Source organism: Carlito syrichta, unplaced genomic scaffold (assembly GCF_000164805.1).
Source record: "Carlito syrichta isolate Samal-C Ts95f unplaced genomic scaffold, Tarsius_syrichta-2.0.1 Scaffold301940, whole genome shotgun sequence".
Taxonomy (NCBI): Eukaryota; Metazoa; Chordata; class Mammalia; order Primates; family Tarsiidae; genus Carlito; species Carlito syrichta.
This window is the reverse complement of record NW_007246036.1, coordinates 352,470-371,537: the sequence shown is the minus strand read 5'-3', so window position 1 is coordinate 371,537 and position 19,068 is coordinate 352,470. Positions and strand designations below refer to the sequence as shown.

The following is a 19,068-nucleotide window of genomic DNA, read 5'->3' as shown; positions in this document are numbered from 1 at the left end:
TCCCCATTGCCCACACCTTACAGTTGTGGCTCCCGCCTGGGCTGAAGCACCCAGCCCCATCTTGAGTCGCTACCCCTGCGGGGGGGGGGGGGGGCGGCCAGCACATACACCTGGGCACCTTGGGACTCCAGGCCCCTGCCCAGGCTGAAGTGCTCAGTCCCACCTCGAGTCACCACTCCCCACAGAGGCCCTGGTGCCCGCCCCTCGGAGCTATGAGCGTCCCCCCACTGAAGCTTCCCACCAGGCCAAAAGCCTCTGCCATCCAGGCAGGCCCTCAGTGCTGACCCTCTGAACTCCAGGCCCCCTCCTTGGTTGAAGTGCCCAGCCCCACCTCAAGTCGTCACCCTGGCAGAGGCCCTCAGTGCCAGCACCTCAGAGATCTGGACCCCTGCCCTGGCTGAAGTGCCCTACCCTGGCTGAAGCTCCCAGCGCTGCCTCAAGCCACTTCCCCTGTGGAGACCCTCAGCACCCCTGCCTTAAGCTCTGGGACCCCAGCCGAACTGAAAAGCCCAGCCCTGCCTCGAACTGCCACCCCTGCGGAGGCCCCCAGTGCCCGCGCCTCAGAGCTCCAGCCCCAACGCGGGCTGAAGTGCCCAGCTACACCTTGAGCCGCCACCCCCGGAGGCTCCTGGCACCCGCACCTTGGAGCTCTGGTTCCCCACTGGGCTGAAGCACCCAGACCTGCCTTAAGCTGCTGCCCCCACAGAGGCCCTTGGCACCCACCCCTCGGAGCAATGGGCTCCATCCCTGAATGAAGTGTCCCACCAGGCCCTAAGCCACCTTCACCCATGGAGGCCCTCAGTGTTGCCCCTTGGAGCTCCAGGCCACTTCCCTGGCAGAAGCGCCCAGCCCCACCTCAAGCCACCACCGCCCACCCATGGAGGCCCTAGGCAAGCACCCCTTGGAGCTCCAGGCCCCCTCCCCAACCTGCTTCAAGTGGCTGCCACACATGGAACTCTGGGCTCCCTCCCTGGCTGGTTATAGCACCCAGCCCCAGCCCAAGCCTCCACCACCCAGGGAGGTCCAAGGTTCCCTTATTGACCATGTCGCCCTGCCCCCCAGCCACCCTGACCACGACTCCGACCAGCAATGCCCAGAAGTCTTGAATTCCACCTCCCCTGACTTGTCCCTGATCACAGCAGGACCAGAGAACAGCTGGAGCTTGAGACCAGGCTGAGACCTGCATTGCCCCATGAGCTCCACCTAGCTCTGTGCATCCTCCAGCCTGACAGCTAAGAACAAAGAAAGAAAAAGAGGCCCAAGTCACATGTGACACACTGACCTACATTACCTGGCTGTCTGGCACTCCAAACCCCACCCCACCAACTGGATCCGGTTGCATTAGAACCTGTGACCATCTGGAGCCCTGAGACCAGGCAGAGACCTGCAGTGACTTGCCCACCCAGCTCTGCCCAACTTCCAACTTGGGAGCTAAGTCCTCATGATTGTATAAGGGAACAGTACATCTTGAGGTTGGTCAGCTTGTGTCTGTATGATTTTATGACCTAGGTTGTTTGTTGTTGTCACTGTTGTTTTTTTGTTTGATCATTTGTTTATTTTTATTTTTGTTTTCTCTTACGCTTATCTGTCATCAGGTCTATTTTCGTTTATTAATGGGTACCTCAGTCTGTTCTCCATTCTACTCTCCTGTCTCCACCTTCTGCTTCCTCCACCCCCCATTCCATTTCTTACCCTTTTCTTACATCATTTTACTTTCAGGGAGCAAACCAATAACCTCCACTTCATGATCAGATTACAAGGCAGTGGGAAGCAGAATCCAGTGTATCCATATACCTGTCAGTGGGATACTGGGATCTGCAGATAAATTTTGAATCACAACTCCCCCCTCAAATAAATCCCAAAACTGCAAAAGGTATAACCCTCAACCTACAGTCCAGTCTCAGAATCGAACAAGGCCAGAAGGTTCACATAAGGAAGACTAGGAGATTGAGCAAACAGAAGCACAAAGCAACCCACCACCCCTGAACAGCAGATTTAAAGAGGACAGAGGGAGAAGAAGAAAAAAAGGAAAAAGTGGGGAGGCAAATCTACACAAATGAAGAAAAATTCAAAGAAGAATATAGGTGTCACACTGACCCCTGGGTGATCAGATATTAAGAAAACATACTTCGGAATGGAAACAATGAAGAGCTCCCAGAATGACCGATCACATACTATAAACACAGATATCAAGATATTAATAGAGGGAATAAAAAGAATGGAGGAGAGACAAGGGGAAAATAGAAAGGAGTTGATTACTGAGATAACAGCAGTAAAGTGATTGAAATAAATAACACACTAATAAGCATGGAAAGCAGAATTAGCCAAGCAGAAGACAGAATCTCAGAACTTGAAGACAAAAATATAGAACTGAACCAAACTGTCAAAATCATAGAAAAGAAGCTTAAAAAAACAGAAAAAAAACCTTCAAGAGATGAGCGATTACTTCAAGAGAATGAACCTAAGAGTAATTGACCTTCCTGAGGCAGAAAGAGAGACAGAGACCACCCTGGAACAAACATTCCATGAAATTATTCAAGAAAACTTCCTTTACCTCATTAATGATGCAAAAATTCAAACACAAGAAATTCAGAAAACCCCAGAAGACAACAAATGAGAAGAGCAACTGCTGGGCACATAATAATCCACCTGAACAAAGTAGGTATAAAAGAAAAAAATCCTAAAAGCAGCAAGAGAAAAAGGTCATACGACATACCAGGGAAGACCAATCAGAATAGCAACAGATTTATCTACAGAAATACTTCAGGCTAGGAGAGCTTGGAGCCCAATATTCAAAGCTCTCAAAGATAAACAATTTCAACCAAGGATAACCTACCCAGCCAAGCTAAGCTTCATCAGTGAGGGAGAATTAAAATCTTTACCAGATATCCAATTCCTAAGAACTTATGCTGCCTCCAGACCTACCCTTTAAGAAACTCTTAAGAAAGTATTAAATGCAGAAGAAAAGGGAAAAAGATCACCAATGCTCTTCACAAGAGTTCAGGAAAAGGTAGAAAACACACATGAACCAACTCAAAAAACCAAAAGAAAGATAGCAAACAAATAAGTCCAACAACTCTATAAGAACATCATGACAAAGATAAACCCTCACATTTCAATAATTAGCCTGAATGTGAATGGACTAAATGCTCCACTGAAAAGACACAGAATGGCAAAATTCTGTGAGGCAATATATTGTTGCCTCATAAAATATTATGATATCATCTCACCAGAAAGGACATTCACAGACTCAAAGTAAGAGGATGGGAAACAAATTTTCAGGTGAACGGAACACAAAAGAAAGCTGGAGTTGCAACTTTAATCTCAGACAAAATACCCTTTAAGCTATCGAAAATCAAAAAAAGATGAAGGTCACTATATAATGATAAAAGGTTCAACCTATCAACAAGAAATATCCATCTAAACATATATGCACCTAACATAGGAGCACCATTTTTCGTAAAGCAGCTTCTAGGCAAACTTTAAAAAGTGATTGACTCTAACACTACCATAGTTGGGGACTTTAATACCCCACTCACAACCCTACACAAATCATTAAGACAAAAAAAATCATCAAGGACACCCAGAACCTCAATGAGACTCTTGAACAAATTGACTTAATTATACTTACAGAACAAGCCACCCAATGACCACAGAATATACATTCTACTCACCATCAAATGGGATGTATTCTAAGATCGACCACATCATTGGCCATAAATCAAACATAAACACATTTCATAAGATTGAAGTCTTGCCACGCACCTTTTCAGACCACAGTGGAATAAAAATAAATATCAACACCAACAAAATTTTCCCAAAGTCCACAAAAACATGGACACTAAACAGCATGCTGCTGAACAACAACTGGGCCAACACTCAAATCAAAGAAGAAATTGAAAGATTCCTGGAAACAAATGAAAATGAAGAAACATCTTTGGGATGCCATGAAATCCCAAAGAAGGGAATTTATATCTCTATGAACACACATCAAGAAAATGGAATGATCATAAGTGGAGAGGCTAACAAATCACCTAAGGGAGCTGGAAAGAGATGACCACCAAAACCCCAACAAAACAAAAAGCTGGTTCTTTGAAAGAATTAACAAGATTGATGGGCCCCTAGCCAAATTGACCAAGAAAAAGTCCAAATAAACACAATCAGAAATACAAAAGATAAAATAACAACTGACCCTGAAGAAATACAAAAGATTATCAGAGATTACTTTGTACACCTATATGGAAACAAACTTGAAAACTGAGATGAAATGGAAGACTTTCTGACATCACACAACCTACCCAAGTTAAAATAAGAAGACATTGAGACACTACATAGACCAATAACAACCCAGGAAATTGACTCTGTCATATGAAAACTACCTACAAAAAAAAAAAAAGCCCTGGACCAGATGCCTTTCCAGCACATTCTACAAAATGTTCAAGGAAGAGCTGATGCCAATCCTATTGAAAGTATTCCAAGCAATTGAGAAAGATGGAATTCTCCCCAAATCATTTTATGAAACTAACATTACACTGATAGCCAAATGGGGTAAAGATGCAACAAAGAAAGAGAACTACAGGCCAATACCCCTTATGAACATAGATGTAAAAATCCTCAATAAAATTCTAGCAAATTGGATCCAAAAACACATCTCAAAAAGCATCCACCATGACCAAGTAGGCTTCATCCCCAGGATGCAGGACTGGTTCAACATTCACAAGACCATAAATGTCATTAAATACATCAACAGATGTATTTAATCATGTAAAAACAAGAGTTTTTACATGATGTAAAAATAAGAGTAAAAATAAGATAATCATGTAAAAACAAGAGTCACATGATTATCTCATTGGATGCAGAAAAAGTTTTTGATAAAATCCAGCATCCCTTCTTAATAAAAACCTTCAAGCACCTAGATATGAAAGGAACTTACCTCAAAATAGTGCAATCTATAACAAACCCACAGCTAACATATTGCTAAATGGACAGAAACTGGAAACATTTCCCCTGAAAACTGGAACAAGTCTGACTCTCACCCCTCTTGTTCAATATTGTGTTTGAAGTCCTAGCTTGGGCAATTAGACAAGAGAAGGAAATCAGGGGTATCCAAATAGGAAAAGAATAAGTCAAGTTATCCCTCTTTGCTGATGATAAGATCCTACACCTTGAAAATCCAAGAGAATCTGTGACAAACCTGCTTGCACTGATAACGGCCTTTGGTAAAGTCTCAAGGTACAAAATAAATGTGCGAAAGACAGTAGAATTCCTATACACCAACAGCAAGCAAACAGAAAACCAAATAAAAAACACAATCCCATTCACAATAGCCACCAAAAAAATGAAATACCTCGGCATCTTCCTAACCAGAGAAGTGAAAGACCTTTACAATGAGAATTACAAAACACTGCTCAAAGAAATCCAAGAAGACACAAACAAATGGAAAAATATTCCATGCTCATGGATAGAAAGAATCAACATTTTTAAGATGTCCATTCTACCAAAGGCAATCTACAGATTTAACACAATACCCATTAAGTTACCAACATCATTCTTCTCAGACCTGGAAATGACAATACAGAAATTCATATGGAAACATAAGCGACCACAAATAGCCAAAACAATCCTTATCAAGAGAAACAAAGCAGGAGGTATCACACTTAAACATAAAGCCTCAAACTATAAGAATCTTAGAAAACACAAGCGACACCCTTATGGAAATTGGAACTGGGAACCAATTCCTACTCAGAACCCTAAAGGCCAAAATCTTAAGAAATAAGATAGATAAGTAGGAAGTCATCAAATTAACGAGCTTCTGCAAAGCAAACGAAACCATCAAGAGAGTAGGGAGACAGCCCACAGAATGGGAAAAAATATTTGCCAACTGTATATCTGACAAAGGCCTAACATCTAGGATCTACAAGAAACTCAAATGCACTGAAGAGAAAAAACAAACAGCCCCTTTACAAAGTGGGCAAAAGACATGAATAGACATTTCTCAAAAGAAGATATACGGGCAGCCACCAGACACATGAAAAAGTGTTCAGCCTCACTCATCATCAGAGAAATGCAAATCAAAACCACACTGAGACACCACCCAACCCCTGTAAGAATGGCCATCATTAATAAAAGAAACAACAATGGATGCTGGCAAGGATGTGGAGAAAAAGGAACACTTCTACACTGCTGGTTGGAATGCAAACATGTACAACCTCTCTGGAAAACAGTCTGGAGATTTCTGAAAGAACTAGAAATTGACATTCCATGTGGCCCAGCAATTCCCTTATTGGGAATACACCCGGAGGAACTCAAATTATTCTACAAAGAACATACCTGCACACTTCTGTTTGTTGCAGCTCTATTCACAATAGCAAAAACATGGAAACAACCATGTTGCCCATAGAAGCTGGACTGGATTAAAAAAAAAATGTGGTACATATACACAATGGAATATTATGCAGCTATAAAGAACGACAAATATATGGACTTTGAAGCAACCTGGATGGATTTGGAGTTGATCATACTCAGTGATTTATCACAGAAACAAAGAACAGAGTTCCATATGTTCTCACTCATAAGAGGACCTTGAACAATTATAATGCTATAAGAAAGTGATTGGCAGTAATGGGAAACTGTTGGCAGCGGGTGGGATTGTTGATTGAGGGAAACTGCTAGCGGAGGGAGGGACATACCTTATTTACTGGGGTACCTGCATGATCAATGTTTGTATACCTAGCCCTGAATTGTACCCCACATCTTTACAATAAAAATTTTTTAAAATATATGCTCATCAGTCAGAAGGGAAATGATAACAAAGAAAAATGTGGAACTTACAAAAATAAAGAAAGAGCTGGGCTCAGTGGCTCAGCCTGTAATCCCGCGCTTTGGGAGGCTGAGGTTTGTGGATTACCTGAGCCCACAGATTCGAGACCCGCCTGGGCAACATGGTGAGACCTCATGTCTACAATAAATAAAAAAAAAAATTAGCCGGGTAGAGCGCGCCTGTAGTTCTGGCTAATTGGAAGACTGAGATGGAAGGATCGTCGGAGCCCAGTAGGTCAAGGTTGGGGTGTCCGGGAGCGGCCACTGCACCCCAGTCTGGGTGACAGAGTGAGACTCCAACTCAAAAAAAAAAAGAAAAATTTAAAAATTTTTTTAAAAGAGAGCAACAGAAATCATACATTTCTAGACAAATATAATAAGTTAGTTTTCTCTTTTCAATCATTCTAAAGTATCTTAAAAGTTTGAAATAAAAAATTATAGCATCCGGAATGGGTCTCAATGTTTACAGATTTAGCATATATGACAGCTATGATATATAGGAAAGAGAGAATAAAAAATAAGTAAGTGAAATAAAAAATAAATAAAAATAATGACAATACTCAATTCAAAAAGAATATGCAGATAAATCATATTTCTCCTACATTGTAGGTGAGAATGTCAGAATGTACAGCACTCTGGAAAATAGTTTGGAATATTCTTTAAAAACTAAACACACACTTAACATACCTCAAAACATTTGTATTTCTGGGCCTTTATCCCTGAGAAATGAAGTATGCTTATACAAAAATACTCAATGGTTTATAGCCAAAAATTGAAAACAATGAAAATGTCCTAAATCAGTCAATGGTTAAAAAAAAAAACAAAAAAAAAAACAAATTCATACCTTGAAATACCATGCGGCAATCAAAAGGAATAATTAATACAGACTACAACTTGGATGAACCACCAAGTGACAAAAAAAAAAAGGTCAACCTCCAGAATCTCAGAATGTATGATTCCATTTATATACCTTCCTGAGAAAACAAAATTTTAAATATGGAGAATGGATCAATGGTTTCTAGGGATTAGCGATGGTCAGTGGCGGGGTTGAGGGGCATAGCAATAGCAGAGTAACACAAGGGAGATATTTGTAATGGAATAGTTCTTTATCTCGTTTTTTGGTGGTGGTTACAAAAAGATACATATGCTATTTTTTTAAGCATTACATGGAAACATATACACACTTTCTAATCACAGCTGTAACCTGGTTTTGATGTTGTAGTGTACTTACTTAAGATACAACCAAAGGGAGAAACTGGGTGAAGCATTCTCTAAACCTCTCTCTTCTATCACTGCAACTTCCTCTAAATCTACAACTATTTCAATATTTAAAAGGATTTTAGAAAAAGTAAATGAGACTGATAGTGGATCTGAGAGCTTTTCAGACTACTGTATGCATCTACCAATTTGGTCTCTTAACAATATACACTCAAGAAAATTTCCTGAAAATTTTGCCCATGCCAACTTTTTGGCAAAATCTGGGGCTCTTTCCTTGGTGCTTATGCTGACAGATAATGAAGCAATTAGCACAATAAATAAACTGTTAAAGAAAGAAAATTATATGGGTGTATGTTTTCTACATTTTACTTTATGTGGTAAAATACTAACTTCAAGTAGACTTTGAAAAGTTATAAATGCACATTGTAGTCCTGGAGTTCCACAGTTTTAAAAAAGAAACACAGTTTTAAAAAATTCAATAAATGAAATACTAAAAAAGTTAAATAATCAAAAAGAAAGCAGGAAAGATAATGAAAAGAAATACAAAATAGAGGAGGAAAGAGACAAAAAACAGACCATAAAATGGTAAATAGACCTAGAGAAGTGAATCTTTGTTGATTTGCTTGTGTTTTATATGTTAGTTTCTTTTATTTTGATTTTCTATTCTAAGCAAGTTTGCACTCAAAACTGCAATAAAACTCAAACATTTTGAATTCCTGGAATCTGGTCAAAGCAGTTCAGAGTCACTTAGCATGAGGTTTTAAGGCACAAGTGGTAATGGATTAAGTTTGATTTCTGCTTCTCCAAACTTCATCAAACATTGTGTCAAAATATAAGTTACAGCATATGCTCACATAGGACTGACTGAAGTCTTACTTTTTTCTGGGAATGATCCTCAGTACCACAGCCTACTCTGAAACTCCACAATTATGCACCATGATAAATCTCAAATTGTCTTGTATAATTAGTAATAATATTCAGATTTACAAACTTTTCTTGTTAATTCTTCATAATGATCATGGTATTACAGGTTAAGAGAGGATATTGGTTAGATCACCTAGTAATAAACTAGTTATGTGACCTCAGGAAAATACTTAAATCCTCAACGTCTCAGTTCTCTCACCTCTAAAACCAGGAAAAGAATAGTTCTTGTTTCATTTCTTGTTAAAAGGATAAAATTAGATACTATATTATCTAATCTAGCTTGATTTTAATCTATAAATTAAATGATGACATTCAGGAGATCAAGGTTAATACGACAACAGCTCTGATGGCCATTCCAGAAAGAATTCCAAAATTCCTTTGACGGGTATTCTCAGCATTGGCATTGGTGCATAACTTCCCAAGGGGAGTACTTAGAAGGTGACCATAGTGATCTTTAGCAACGAGGTATGTAGCACTTTTTCTAGTGTGAGTTTGTGTCTTTAATTGTAGACCTCCAGATTTCAGGAATTGAAAAGGTTTCAGTCTTATTGCAGATTTGAACACAAATTTGCATAGAATCGATAAAACAAACAAACAAAACCCAAACACACACATATATGTGTGTGTATGTATTGTATGTATATGTATATACATTATTAGTGCATATATATGTGTGTGCATGTGTGTGTGTGTGTTATGTTGTAGTTTAAAGTGAATGTTCTGTTTTCTTAAATTCCAGCATTAAAAATTTACCTTCATGCTACTTCACAATTCTGTCATCTTTTAGTCATCTTCAAACTCTCATTCCCTGAAATCACTCTACATCAATTCTCTAAAAGCAGCTAATGTATTCTTCTAAAAATTTCTAATTTTTACAGTGTGGAGAGCCTATGAACAAAAGAAATGCTTTTCTTGAAAATCAGAGAAGTGATAGGTAATTTTAAACAAATAAATGTCCTCCCAGTTTCCAATACATACATATATACACATATGCACACATACATATGCACACACAAGCAGAAAATATTTTTTATAAGGAATTAAGTTATAGTCATTTTTTTTCTGCAAGAAACAGCCCCTTTGAGAGCCCTTAATAGTGAAGTTAAAGAGAAAACAACAAAGTTATATCTCAAAACAGTGACTGGAAATGTTGTTAAGGCTTATAATGATTTATTTGCTCTTGACGGCTGTTTCTTACAGGTGGAAACAAAGCTTCTCAAAAGCTTGATGAGGAACCTTTCAAAAATGGTGAACGTGAGCAAGTTCATATACTAAGACTCTAGAGGAAAACATAGAGAAATATTGAAGGAAATGTTTTAAGCCGTAAAATCACCTTCTGCCAGGGCAGCAATCCTGATGTTTCAGTGCAGATGGAAAAGTAAAGTAACCCTCTTTTTTTTTTTTCCAGTTTATTATTGCACTCACTTGGAGAGCTAGAGTATGGATCTTATTAAAATGACTGGGTGGAAGACAAAGTCTTCAACTTGAAAAATACAATGATCACAATCTGAAAAAACAGTAAGTACCCATTTTCCTTGGAAGAAGAGATATATATACTCATAAAATGGTGGCTTGACAACAATTTAAGGGAAAAAATAAACACTAAAAATCTAGACTACAAATCCAACAAATACTTATGAGAGACATACATCTAATTTTTGTTATAACTCCCAAAGGCACAGAAATTACTTTTATAAGTTTTTTGAGAATAATTAGACAAAGCCAAAGCATCTAAATGAGAAAATATAGCTTAGTCAATAAATGGCAAACCACATCTTTACATAAGATAAACAAAGGAAAATATTTTGGGATAACCACAAGTCTATAAAGTTAGGGACTTTTATTTTTTCCACACAATTTTTCTGGCACATTCAGTACTCTAGAATTATATAATATATATTATACAATATATATACAACTTTTTTCAAAAATAGCTGATAATTATCTTTCTTCTCACATTGCCCTGACTGTACAAAATTTCCCGTTCTGTAAATCTACCACCAGTAGTATGAATTATTACTTTCTCCTTCTGAAATGTGGCATATGCAATCCACAAATCTCAAGTAAAGGTCAGTGGAATTATTTTAAAAATTATAATTATAATTATAATATATATATCCTTTGGACCAGTATCTTAAGTTACAAATAAGGATAGATTTTTGTTTTCCCCCTGAAAGTGCATCTCGACATATTATTAATTCATGCTTCCACAAATAAACAAAAAAACAAACAAAAAAACACAAGCTGTGATATAAACTATCAATCATGCCATATTACTTTTAAAAAAGTTTTCTGTCTCCTGTTCCCAGCTCACAAAGCTCTAATATGGTTTTCTCTGTTATAAATGTTTCACATGCATGGGCAACTACCTCTTCCTTAATGTAAATATCGTTTGCCAGCAATGAGAATTGCATGAACATGGTATGGTTTTAAATAGTTGTCTTTGTGCCTGACAGGATCTAAACTTCTTATTCCATGTGTTATTGCCTATTCTGAAGGAAGTTTTTATTCTCAATCAAAATTATATATGCATTACATATTGTCTGAATTCGTTCTTCCAGGATAAGTTTTTCACTATAAAAATAAAAACCTTTAATTTATTTCTACCTGTATTCTTTGGCACTAGACATGTTATTAATTAATAAGTCATCAAGTAATCATCAGGCTTTAGCCTGACAACATTACAAAGGAATATGCTCATCTTTTGAGTGATTCTTACAAGTATTTAACATAATATAAGCTTTAAAACATGTAATCTGTTAAGAATTATTTAATGATGCTTCTTCAAAGTGATACAATAAAATAAAGTGTAGAAATATTTATATCACCTCTAGTCCATGGTCAATTTATTCAATACATAGCTACTTGTTGACAAAATTATAATATGTAGAATATTAGAAACTTTCAATAAGAAGAAGATATGATAAAAGTATGGATTAGTTGATTTTTTTAAATAAGGAAGTGAGATGAGGAAATGTTTTCCAAGTAGAGGATTGAATGAGAACAGTAGCTATGGGGGAAATTATTTGTGAATATTGGTCTGAGAACACTTTCAGAAGATAAATAGATAATCGTGCTGCAAGATTACAGCAATACAGCCCACACTCCATAGCTCGACAGTAGCTTTGAGAATAGTGACCCCTTTTCCTGGTGTGGCTTCCTAGTGCTACATGGGACAACACAGATTTTATGTTTTGACCGGTCTGACAGCTCTGTGAGATATCAGCTCAAGGACTTGCTATCGTTGCTACAATCTGATTCTGAAGTTTATATGCAAAGGTAAAGGACACAGAATAGCCAACACAATACTGATGAGCAAGAATGAAGATGAAGGACTCACCTGAATTCATGTTTATGATAAGGTCAATAATGACCCACATGAATATAGTTAACTAATATTTGACAGAGGAGCAAAGGCAATTCAATGGAGAAAAAAGTCTTCCCAACGATTGGTGCTGCAACAATTAGACCTCAGCATATAAAAAAAATGAACCTAGATACAGACCTTATGAATTTTACAAAAATTATGTAAAAATGTATTGTAATCCAAAATAGAAAATGCTTTAAAACTTCAAAGGAACATGAGAGAAAATTCATAAGTTTAATAATATAGCTTTAAATACATGATTCATGAAATAAATGAGAAAATTTTTATAAAATTAAATAAAATTCGACTTGCAAAGACACTGTTAGGAGACTGAAAGTTAAACTACAGATTGAGAAACATATTTGAAAACCTGTATCTGATAAAAAGACTTGAATGCAAAATATATAACTCTTAAAATACATAATAAGAAAAAAATTCATGGGCAGGAGATCTGACCCCATCAAAAAAGATATTCAGATTACAAATAAGTGTATGAAAATATGTTCAACATTATCTATCATTACATAATCTCAGAAATAGAAAACCTAATACCGTATGTTCCCACTTATAAGTGGGAACTAATTAATGGGTACACATTGGAATGGAAATAAAAGACAATGTGAATTCCAAAAGGGGACAGGATGGGAGCGAGACAAAGTTGAAAAATTACCTATTGGATACAATGTTCACTATTTGGGTAATGGTATACTAGAAGCCCTATCCCTACCAATAATCCCTACAATATACCCATGTAACAAACGTGCACATGGAATTTGCCCTTGAATTTAAAATAAAATCATTTTTTTTAAAAAAAAGGCCTCTCAAGTCAAACCAACAATGAGAAGCTACTACACACTTATTAAAAAAAAACTAAAATATAAAATTGGCAGTATCAATTGCTAGCAAGGAAGTGGACCAACAGAAATTCTGATTAAATACTGGTGGGAATGAAAAATGGAGCAGCCATTTTTGAAGACCATTTGTTAATGTATTACAAAGTTAGACATAACCTACTGTATAATGCACCAATAGTGCTCCCTGACATTTACTGCTTTGAAAACTTACAAGACCTGTGTGTAAATATTTGTATCAGCTTCGTTCATACTTGTAGATAAGAAGCAGCAGCCAAAATATCCTTCAGTAAGTGAATGAATCAAATAAATTGAGAGGCATTTATATAGTTTATATTATAAATGAAATATAAAGCCATGTGAGCACATGTGTGAATCTCAAATTCATATTTCTATGTGAAAAAAGTAAGACTGGAAAAGATACATATTGTACCATTACCATATAGGAAGGAAAGCAAAGTTATGGAGATAGCCAAGATGAAGGGTTGCCAGGGTTTCAGAAAGAAGTAGGAAGAACTGAATATATGAAGCACAAGGTTTTGAAACTTTCCTGTGGGACACCATAATACTGGATACATGTCATGAACCATTTGTTGAAATCCATATATCTTCACAAGTACAAAAAGTAAAATATAATGTGTGAAAACTGTAAAGTAACAATTTAGAAGACCATAAAATCCCAAAATCATATGGCAAAAGGTACAAAACAATCAAAATTGTATTGCAACTATATGAAAAAATATATAATTTAATGGGGAGAGATAAAGAGCTACTAACCTAGGAAAATTTAGAAAAGATTAGAATATGTCAGACAAAGTATAAAAGAAAGTATACAAAAACCCTGTACTCGAGGTAATGAAGATTTTTTCCCCCATGGTGGTATGGGTTAATAATTCCAAAGGAAAGGAAATAAGTATCTCAAAGATATTTGTATTGTTAAATTCATTACATCATAATTCACAAAAGTCAAGATACAGAAATGACCTAAGTGTCCATCAATGAATAATGGACAAAGAAACTATAGTACAAATACACAATAGAATATTATTTATCCATGAAAAGAGGAAATTCTGCCTTTTGCAACATAGATGAACCTGAAGGACATTAGACTAAGTGAAATAAACATAGAAAGTGAAAATAAGGCATAGGAAAAAAAAATGTATTATCTCTTATATGAGGAATTTAAACTCAAACTCATAAAAGTAGAGAGTGAAATGGGAGTTGTCAGGGGCTGGGAGTAGAGGAAATAGGGAAGTGTTGATCAAAGGGTACAAACTTTCAGTTATAACATGAACAAGTTCTGGGGATCTGATGTACAGCATGAACAGTGATAGATGTGTTAGTTAATTTGATTGTGGTAATCATTACACCATGGATATGTATATCAAATTATCACAGACACTTTGAATATATTCAATCTTTGTCAATTAAATATTTAAAAATAAATAAATATGCATGAGTCCTACTGATATCAGTAAATGATTGTATATATAAATAAATGGGAAGAAGAGAAAGGCTTACAGTGTAGAATATTTCCAGATATTTTATATGGATACTGTACTTCCAAAAGATAGAGCATAATTTTCCACTTCTTAAATGTGGGCTGTGTATAGTAACTTTCTTGCAAAGAATATAACATGGAAAGTACCACACATTGGAGAAAATTGACAAGTCACACTCAGTCAGATTATCAAGATTTACATCAACAGTGAAAAGCTACATTGATAATGTGCCCTTGATATGACATAATGAAAATGGCACTCTATTGTCATCATCACAAAAAGAAAGCCCCATTCTAGTTATGAGAAAGTACCAGACATATAGCGGTTGATGGACATCCTGCAAACTATTTGACCAGTATTTCTTATAACTATCAAAGTCATCAACAACAAAGTCTGAGGATCTGTCTCAACAAAAGGTGCCTAAGAAGACATGATGAGTAAATAGAATGTGGTTATCCTGGATAGAATTCTAAATCAGAAAGATAATATTAGGAAAAAGCTAAGAAATCTGAATGAAGTATGGACTTTTGTAAATAACTATGTACAAATATTTTTCATTAATCACGACAAATATACCATATTTATTTAGGATGTTAATAATAGGCAACCCCATCAGGTCCCCTCCCACTATGGGAATTTTTCTGTCCTTTCAATAAATCTTGCTTTGAAAAAAAAAAAGATGTTAATGATAGGAGAAACTAGGTATGGGGAAAAAATATATATTTTAAAAATAAATATATAACTGTTCTAAAATTTTAAAAATGTATTTTACAAGTTGAAGTATTATATTTTATCCACTATTTTCTATGTTAAGGATGGAAATGATACCCATGGTAATCAAGCCTGCCATGTCGTTACAAGTTCATGGTTTCAATTTTTATTATTCAAGTGTTCAATTTTCGAATTAAAAGTCTCTTAAGCTGTCCAAGTAAAATTGTAGATATAGTTGATGGAAGAAAAATGTTAATGTAGTCACCATTACCTTAGCCTTTGAACTCCATTTGAATAAATCAACTCTAAACTAGCTAAACTTTGGAAAAGAGAAAACAAAACTGACATGACAGTAATATACTCTGAGCAAACATGTGACAGGAAGAAAGGAATGCATATTAATTTAGGTGAGGGAGTATTATTTCAGAGAAAAATAAGGGATGTTAATGGTGCTTTTTAACAGTAAGACTTCTGTAGGAAGAAAATATTTTTAGAATTTGACTCCAAAAAAATAAGGTAGAGACACAGACACACAAAATGGCAAAGTGATGAATGTTTTCAAAAGTCATTATTTCCTTGAATTTCAGTTTTGCCTGAGGATAGTTTTGATGGGACTTTAGGTGCATAAATAAAATCCTTTAATTATTAGAAATAAAATAATAGAAATAAAGAATGAAACGCGTCCATAGTCATACAGTATTATTCATTAAAATTTTATTTGGTTAAAAAACTTTAGAAAAAGTAAGAGAACAGGTAGATATGAATATTTGGGCACATTTTAAGTGTTTAGTTGAGTTATTCAAGTTAGCATTTAAAAGGAAAAAGTTTCATTGGTTATTGGCAGATAAAATCAAATTACATACTACAAGAAAAAGATTGACAGTGGTGGGAAACTATTGGGGGGGAAAGGGAGGTGGGATTAACGGTAGTAAATATCTGTCTGGGGATGGGGAGACACCCCTTATCAACAAGGGTGCCTGAACTAAACATATTTGTGTACCTAACCCTTAACTGTACCCCACAATACCAAAATAAAAAATATTGATTAATTTTTAAAAAGTCAAATTACATTATATACTGTGACCTTAAGACCGAAATAAGCTAAATACAAAGTAGGAGCAGGGCTTTTCCAGATTAAGTATACTTTGTCCTCATTTGCTCTTAGAGTGAAATATAAATATTAAAGCAACTAACTAAACTAATTATTGGCTTATTATAGGTAAAATAGTAATCTCATCTTTTATCGATGGTTTGGATAGGACTTTAGGGAGAAATTGTGAGAAGGAATGCAGTACAAGGAAATGAACACAACTTATAAATTATAAAATTTGTTCTGAGCCTGTTTTCTTGAGAAATTCTTGGCTGTAATAAGCGTGTATTGCTTACACCGTAAAGAAAATAAGCAGTTTTGTGGGTTCTTGTTAGCCCAGTTATTCTTCTTGTCCATTTTGTTATATGAAAGGGAAGCTAGTCTGAAAAAAAAAGGAAATTACTTAATTGTTGACCTGTGTGAATAGTCAAAGAAGCAGAAGCATAACGAACACTGGAGATTATTGCTTAAGTTGTCCCTGCTTCTTGCTTTTGCCAAGGAAAGTCAGGCTCCCTTCACAAGAGGGCTATAAGTATGGAATAGGAGGTCAACACGCTATAATTCTAGGTTTTAGTTTAAAGAACACAAGAAGAAATCTTTCATGAGCTTAGGAAAATTGGAGAAGTGTACTTCAAGCAACTTGGGTCTCTAAAGCTCTATTTTAGAAAATCAATAGCAATATCAGGCAGTACTATACTAAGAGAAATTTCTAAAGCATTTATAGAATTTTATATCTTTCAATAGAGAGTTTTGATTTTAAGTTCCTGTGCCATTGATGCAATGTATTGATTTTTCTTCCCATTGTTCATGAGGTCCTTTTATTTTTATAAGACTATCACTAAATGTGTCCATCAATTCAGGAATAAAAGGATGAATATACAAATTATTGCCCAGAAAAATCTTCGCTTCATAAAAAAGTAAAAGAATATAAACTATGTTTATAGATTATAATCTATAATCTAGGTTTTTCAGACTTTATGTCCACTGTGTATATTTCTGACTCATAAAGTATCATGTGATCTGGAAATCATTACTTTTATTATTACTTCAGGATCAATAGCAAGACACACTAGTACAATAAAAGAGAGTCTAAAAATTAAAGGCAAGTTTATTGCTGTAAGCGCTACCCTTCTCTTCACCTGTGACCACAACTAAAGCATAAGCAATTTTAACATAAAAATTAATAATTCTCTACTTATAGTTTAAATGATTAAGATAGTTCTGACACTCTTATATAAAAAGCATTTGCAAGCCTCTGGCCTAACCCTCCCTTACTCTTATAAACTCATAACAGCAGAATACATTTTGGGGAGACTGATTTATTCTTAAACCACTTTTACCAACAACTAAGAAGTGTTGACCGAGTTCTGCCTTATCCCTGTCTCACATTTCTCTTCTTTTTCTACTTTCTCGTGACCAATTTGAGATCAAAATATTTTCTAACTACTAGATGGTAAGAAAAATCTTACTTTTTAGCTGACCAAACAGTTCTCTGGTCCTTTCACCTTGTGCTTGAAAGAGGTGAGGCCTGAAGATGAAGGCAACATAAACAATGATTACAACTTCAAAACCTAGTCTTGGCATTTAATAGTTTTAATTTTGCCTAGAGGTGTCAGCTGATGTATTTTTTCCTATAGATTTGTCTTTATTTCTACCTTAACAAAATGACTGAGTTCAATTTAGAAGGAGTAAACATTTTATGAAATTGTCTGAAATATAGTTTCTTTACAAAAATTTTTATATTTGAGCATACAGAAACTTTTTGGAAGTTGTCATCAATTTGAAACATAAGTTCAATGAAAGGAAAAGTATATTTCAAAGCCTCTTTAAATTTCCATTTGCACAGTGTTTAAAAAAGAAAATATATAAAGAGAAAACACATGTTCATAAATATCTCAACTAGAAATAATAATTTTAAATATATTTGTTGACATTTATTTATTTGTTTATATTATACAAAGATAGAAACATTGAATATATATTTTTAAGTGGCTATTTTTATTTAACAACATATTGTAAATGTCACTAAAATAGTTTGTGAATCTTATTTTAATGTCTAATTTTAAATATATATGGATATAGCAATTTTTATAACTATCGTATATTTTTAGACATTTAGTTCATTCTCTACTTTCTACTTTAAATAATGCAAATGATTATTTTTATCTGATTATGGACAAATTATGTCCCTCAAAATTCATTTATCAAAGAACAAATCAAAACTTCTGATATTTTGATTTTGTACTAGCATAAAGAAGCATTAAAAACTAAATTTCGCTGGGCTGGGTGGCTCAGCCTGTAATCCTGTGCCTTTGGGAAGCTGAGGTGAGTGGATTGCCTGAGCCCGCGGGTTTGAGACCCACCTGGGCAGAGAGACCTCATCTCTACAATAAATCAAAAAATCAACCGGGCGTAGTAGCACATGCCTGTAATTCCGGCTACTTGGAAGGTTGAGGCGGAAGGATCGCCGTAGCCCAGCAGGTCGAGGCTCCCGGCCACCGCACTCCAGAATGGGCGACTGAGTGAGACTCCAACTCAAAAAAACAAAACAAAACCTACATTTCTAGTTTTGAAGCCACCCAATCT

General features: G+C 35.8%; 1 protein-coding gene across 1 annotated transcript in view; it reads right to left on the bottom strand.

The window, feature by feature from the left end:
• Window positions 1-19,068, bottom strand: part of LOC103258038 (ZW10 interactor) — a gene marked incomplete at its 3' end in the record, with an annotated part of 108,320 nt that overhangs the window by 993 nt on the left and 88,259 nt on the right. The window contains exon 8 of the mRNA XM_008055744.2: window positions 17,952-18,010. Coding sequence (XP_008053935.2) covers window positions 17,952-18,010 — 59 coding nt within the window. The remainder of the gene's footprint in view (window positions 1-17,951; window positions 18,011-19,068) is intronic.